The sequence below is a fragment of the Gallinula chloropus genome (genome assembly GCF_964237585.1).
Source record: "Gallinula chloropus genome assembly, contig: HAP1_SCAFFOLD_733, whole genome shotgun sequence".
Classification (NCBI taxonomy): Eukaryota; Metazoa; Chordata; class Aves; order Gruiformes; family Rallidae; genus Gallinula; species Gallinula chloropus.
The window spans coordinates 84-5,192 of NW_028168389.1; the positions used below are offsets into that span (position 1 = coordinate 84).

Sequence of the window (5,109 nt, forward strand, 5' to 3'; positions counted from 1 at the left end):
GGCAGCGGTTCGAGTCCTGGGGCTGCGGCCACCCCCCCAGGGGAGTGACCGGAGCCCCCCGGGACCCTGGTTCGAGCCCAAGGGGAGTGACTGGAGCCCCCCGGGTCCCTGGTTCGAGTCCTGGGGCTGCGACCACCCCCCCAGGGGAGTGAACGGAGCCCCCCGGGACCCGGGTTTGAGCCCCGGGGCTGCGACCACCCCCCCAAGGGAGTGACCAGAGCCCCCCCGGGTCCCTGGTTCGAGCCCCAGGGGAGTGACCAGAGCCCCCCAGGTCCCTGGTTCGAGCCCCGGGGCTGCGACCACCCCCCCAGGGGAGTGACTGGAGCCGCCCGGGTCCCTGGTTTGAGCCCCAGAGGAGTGATCGGAGCCCCCCAGGTCCCTGGTTCGAGTCCCAGGGCTGCGGCCACCCCCCCAGAGGAGAGACTGGAGCCCCCTGGGACCGGGGTTTGAGTCCCGGGGCTGCAGCCACCCCCCCAGGGGTGTGACCCACCCCCCTAGGGCTGTGACCGGAGCCCCCCAGAGCTGCAGCCACCCCCCCAGGGCTGTGACCGGAGCCCCCCAGCGCCGCAGCCATCACTCCCGTGGCCGTGATTCCAGCCCCGGGGCTGCGGCCGTCACCCCCGGGGCTGCAGCCATCCCTCCCTGAGGGTTGACCGGAGCCTCACGGGCCGTCTCCCCCTCCGCGGGGGCCGTGGGGGGGCTGCAGCCACCCCCCACAGGGACCTGCCCGGACCCCCCAGATCCCCCAGCGGTACCTCCATCCGCCCCGGGGTCACAGCCACCCCCTGGCTGGGGGCTGTGGCTGGAACCCCCACGCCGGGCAGGCTGCGTGGCGGGGGCCAGGGTGGCAGCCAGCGCTCGGAGCTCCTCCTGCAGCCTCTCCAGGCGGTCGGCCAGGTCCCGCAGCTCGGCGGCGTGTTCCTCCTCCTTCCGGCGGCTCTGCCCCGCCTGCCGGGCGTACTCCAGGTAGAGGCAGAAGCCCCCGACGCCGAAGACGATGGCTTCGCCCAGCAGCTCGGCCCCCAGCTCGGCCGCCGCCTCCTCGTTCAAGGGCTTCACGGCGGCGCCCCGGAAGCCCATCAGCCGCATCTTGGCGCGCATCTCCACCCAGTGGTACACTGCGGGGGCGGGGCCTGGCCTCAGGGGGCGTGGTCAGGGCCCCAGGGGCGGGGACAGAGCCGGGGGTGTGGCCAGAGCCCATGGGGTGGGACCAGAACCCCCCCCCCCCCAGACATGGCCAGAGCCTATGGGGGCATGATTATGGTAATTGGGGGCGTGGTTAGAGCCCTTCAGGGGCGTGGTCAGAGCCCCAGGGGCGTGGTCAGAGCCCCAGGGGCAGGGCCAGAGCCCATGGGGTGGGACCAGAGCCCCCCACCAGCCATGGACAGAGCCAACGGGGGCATGATTATCACCCTCGGGAGGCGTGGCCAAGGTTAAGGGGCGTGGCCATAGCCACCAAGGGGCGTGGCCTGAGCCGGGGGTGTGGCCAGAGCCCATGGGGCGGGGCCAGAGCCCCCCCCAGCCATGGCCAGAGCCAATGGGGGCACAATTGTGGCCCTCGGGAGGCGTGTCCAGAGACCCAGGGGCGTGGCCAGAGCCAGGGGGCGTGGTCAAAGCCTCGGGGGCGTGTCCAGAGCCCCTGGGGTGCGGTCAGAGGCTGCGGGGCGTGGCCAGAGCGCGCCGGGGGCGTGGCCAGAGCGCGCCGGGGGCGTGGCCAGAGCGCGCCAGGGGCGTGGCCAGAGCGCGCCGGGGGCGTGGCCACATGCCGGGGGGGGCGTGGCCAGGTCTCCCGCGGGCCTATCCAGCGCCTGTGGGGGTGTGGCCGGGGCCCCAGGGGGCGGGGCCAGCGGGCCCCGTGTCTCCTTCCCGGTGCCCCGGGGTCACCCCACGGGGCCATTTCCGGCCTGTCCCGCCCTCCACGGGCCCCACCCCGGCCCGGTGTCCCCCCCAGCGGGTTCCCCCCCCCGTCCCGTGTCCCCCCTCTCTCCTGGTGTCCCCCCCGCATCCCAGTGTCCCCCCACCCTTCCCAGTGTGTCCCCCCCATCCCAGTGCCCCCCCCCTCCGTGCTCCCTTCCCTCTCTCGGGCTCTCCCCCCTCTCAGTGTCCCCCTCCCCGTCCCGGTACCCCCCACCCCGGGTTCCCCCTCCCTCTCCCGCTGTCCCCCCCTATCCCAGTGCCCCCCATCCCAGTGCACCCCCCAGGGGCTGCCCCCCGGGTTCCCCCCACCTCTCCCCGTCCGTCCCCCCGCCCGGGCTCCTCCCCCCGTGTCCCCCACCCCATCCCAGTGCACCCCCTTCCCCGCTGCCCCCCTCGTCCCGGTTCCCCCCCCACGGGCTCCACCTCTCCCGTCCCCCCCGTCTCCCATTGTTCCCCCCCGGGCTTCCCCCCCCGGTCCCCCCCCACCCCCCGGGCTTCTCCCCCCGCGCTCCCCCCTCCATCCCAGTGCCCCCCACCGGGTTCCCCCCCCCATCCCGGTCCCCCCCCCCCCCCAGGCTCCTCCCCCCGCCCCTCTCCGGTCCCCCCCCCAGGCTCCTCCCCCCGCCCCTGTCCCGGTCCCCCCCCCTGTCCCCGTCCCCGTCCCCCCCCGTGTCTCACGCTGGGCGGGGGGCAGACACACGTGGGCCCGGAAGAAGGGGCTGGCGCGCGCCGCCGCCTTGATCCGCGCCGCCAGGGGGCGGCTCAGCTGCCGCGCGCCCAGCGTCACCAGCTTGGCCAGCGGGAACGCGCCCGCCACCATCCCGCGCGCCGCGCCGACGTCACCCGCCGCGCCGCGCCGTGGGGGGGGCGTGGTCTGGAAGGGGGGCGTGGCCTTGGAGGTGGGCGTGGCCTGTGAGGCGCTGTGGGCGTGGTTTTTTGTGGAGGGGGCGTGGCCGCGCGCTGGACACGCCCACCCGGCGGCGGGAGGGAGGAGCCCGCGGGGAGGCGCTGGGGGCGCAGCGCGAGCGCGGCCCCCCCCCCTCAACTGGGTGAGAGTGGAGCGGCCGGGGGGGGGGGCGGGAGGGGTCTGGGGGACCCCGCAGCCCCATGGGGACCCCCAAACCCCCCTGGGGGACCTTGGGGCACCCTGGGGGACCCCACAGCCCCCCCCGGGGGACCTTGGGGCACCCTGGGGGACCCCAGAGCCCCCCCTGAGTCACCCCACAGCCCCCTGGGGGACCCTACAGCCCCCTGGGTGACCCCACAGCCCCCCCGGGGGGACCTTGGGGCACCCTGGGGGACTCTGAAGCCCCCCTGGAGACCCCGCAGCCCCATGGGGACCCCAAAATCCCCCTGGGGGACCTTGGGGCACCCTGGGGGACCCCACAGCCCCCCTGAGTCACCCTGAAGCCCCCCTGGGGACCCCACAGCCCCCCCTGGGGGACCCTGAAGCCCCCCCGGGGGGACCTTGGGGGACCCTGGGGGACCCTGAAACCCTCCTGGGGGACCCCATAGCCCCATGGGGACCCCACAGCCCCCCTGGGGGACCCCACAGCCCCCTCTGGGTGACCCTACAACCCCCTGGGGGACCTTGGGGCACCCTGGAGGACCCCACAGCCCCCCCTGAGTCACCCTAAAGCCCCCCTGGGGACCCCACAGCCCCCCCTGGGTGACCCTACAGCCCCCCTGGGACCCCGCAGCCCCATGGGGACCCCACAGCCCCCCCTCAGGTGACCCCACAGCCTCCCCCGCTGACCTTGGGGTGCCCCTGGGTGACACTGGGGCACCCTGAGTGACCCTGAAGCCCCCCCGGGTGACACTGGAGAGGCCCCGGGTGACCCCACAGGCCCCCGGTAACCCCCCCGCCCCCCACCCAGGCAAAGCTGGAGCCCCACGGGTGACCCTGGACCACCCCCACTGACCCTGGACCCCCCCCCAGGTAACCCAGAACCCCTCCCCGGTGACCCTGGACCCCTCTGGGTGACCCTGGACCCCCCCCAGGTAACCCCAGACCCCCCCCCCACTGACCCTGGACCCCTCTGGGTGACCCTGGACCCCCCCCCCAGGTAACCCCAGACCCCCCCCCACTGACCCTGGACCCCTCTGGGTGACCCTGGACCCCCCCCCAGGTAACCCCAGACCCCCCCCACTGACCCTGGACCCCTCTGGGTGACCCTGGACCCCCCCCAGGTAACGCAGACCCCCCCCCCGGTGACCCTGGGCCCCCCCCAGGTAACCCCAGACCCCCCCCCACTGACCCTGGACCCCCCCCGCTGACCCTGGACACCCCCCAGGTAACCCAGACCCCCCCCCGTGTGACCCTGGACCCCTCTGGGTGACCCTGGACCCCCCCAGGTAACCCAGACCCCCCCCGTGTGACCCTGGACCCCTCTGGGCGACCCTGGACCCCCCCCCAGGTAACCCCAGACCCCCCCCGGGTGACCCTGGGCCCCCCCCAGGTAACCCTGGACGCCCCCCGGGTGACCCTGGACCCCTCTGGGTGACCCTGGACCCCCCCCCGGCTGCCACCGCCCCCCCCCCCGTGTCACGGCGGGACGCGCGGGACCCCCCCCGGTTCCCCCCCCCGGCGCCCTGCGTGGGGCTCCACGTGCCTCCCGGCTCACGTTGCTCCGGCTGAGACCCCCCACGGTGCCCCCCCCGCCCCCCCCACTCCACCCCCACCCCCCCCCTGCCCCCGCCCCTCGCGGGGGCGGCGCCACCGGAGCCGGTACCGGTGCCCCGAGGGTGACGGAGCCTCGTGCGGAGCCGGTACCGGGGACCCCGGGGGGGGGCAGGGGGGGGGGCTCAGCCGGGGGGGGGGGGGCAAGGGGTAGGGGGACACAGACACGCGTGGGAGGGGGGGACACACCGGGGGGGGGGGCACACCGGGGGGGGGGGGGGCACATCAGCATCACCGGGGGGGGGATTAGGGGAGGGGGGGGCACGGGGGGGGGGGGGTTGTGGGACATGGGGGGGGGTCAGAGGGACACGGGGGGGACACCCCGAGGTGCTACTGGGGGGATGGGGGGGGCACAGGGGTCCCCACGGGTGTTGTTGGGGCTGGGGGGGGGGAGTGTGTCCCCCCCACAGCCGGTGATTTGGGGGGGGGTCCCTGGGACCATCCCCCCCCCCCACCCTCCCCCCATTTGGGTGCCACCCGCAGCTCCCTGGTAACGGGGACGTCACGGGGGG

At 76.0% G+C, this 5,109-nt stretch overlaps 1 protein-coding gene across 1 annotated transcript; it reads right to left on the bottom strand.

Annotated features, from left to right (window-relative positions):
• Positions 1 to 522: 522 nt before the first annotated feature.
• Positions 523 to 2,752, bottom strand: OPA3 (outer mitochondrial membrane lipid metabolism regulator OPA3). Its single transcript, XM_084280959.1, has 2 exons — positions 2,596 to 2,752; positions 523 to 1,118 (listed from the first exon to the last, which is right to left on the bottom strand). Exons 1-2 carry the CDS (start codon positions 2,735 to 2,737, stop codon positions 574 to 576), a joined length of 687 nt encoding a protein of 228 aa, XP_084137085.1. The 5' UTR covers positions 2,738 to 2,752; the 3' UTR covers positions 523 to 573.
• Positions 2,753 to 5,109: the final 2,357 nt, after the last annotated feature.

Bases quoted from the DNA above. Each gene is read 5' to 3' on its own strand.
- OPA3 (XM_084280959.1), bottom strand. From the start codon at position 2,737: ATGGTGGCGGGCGCGTTCCCGCTGGCCAAGCTGGTGACGCTGGGCGCG. The intron at 1,119-2,595 runs GTGAGACACGGG...CCGCCCCCGCAG, and splicing joins GTGTCTGCCCCCCGCCCAGC to TGTACCACTGGGTGGAGATG.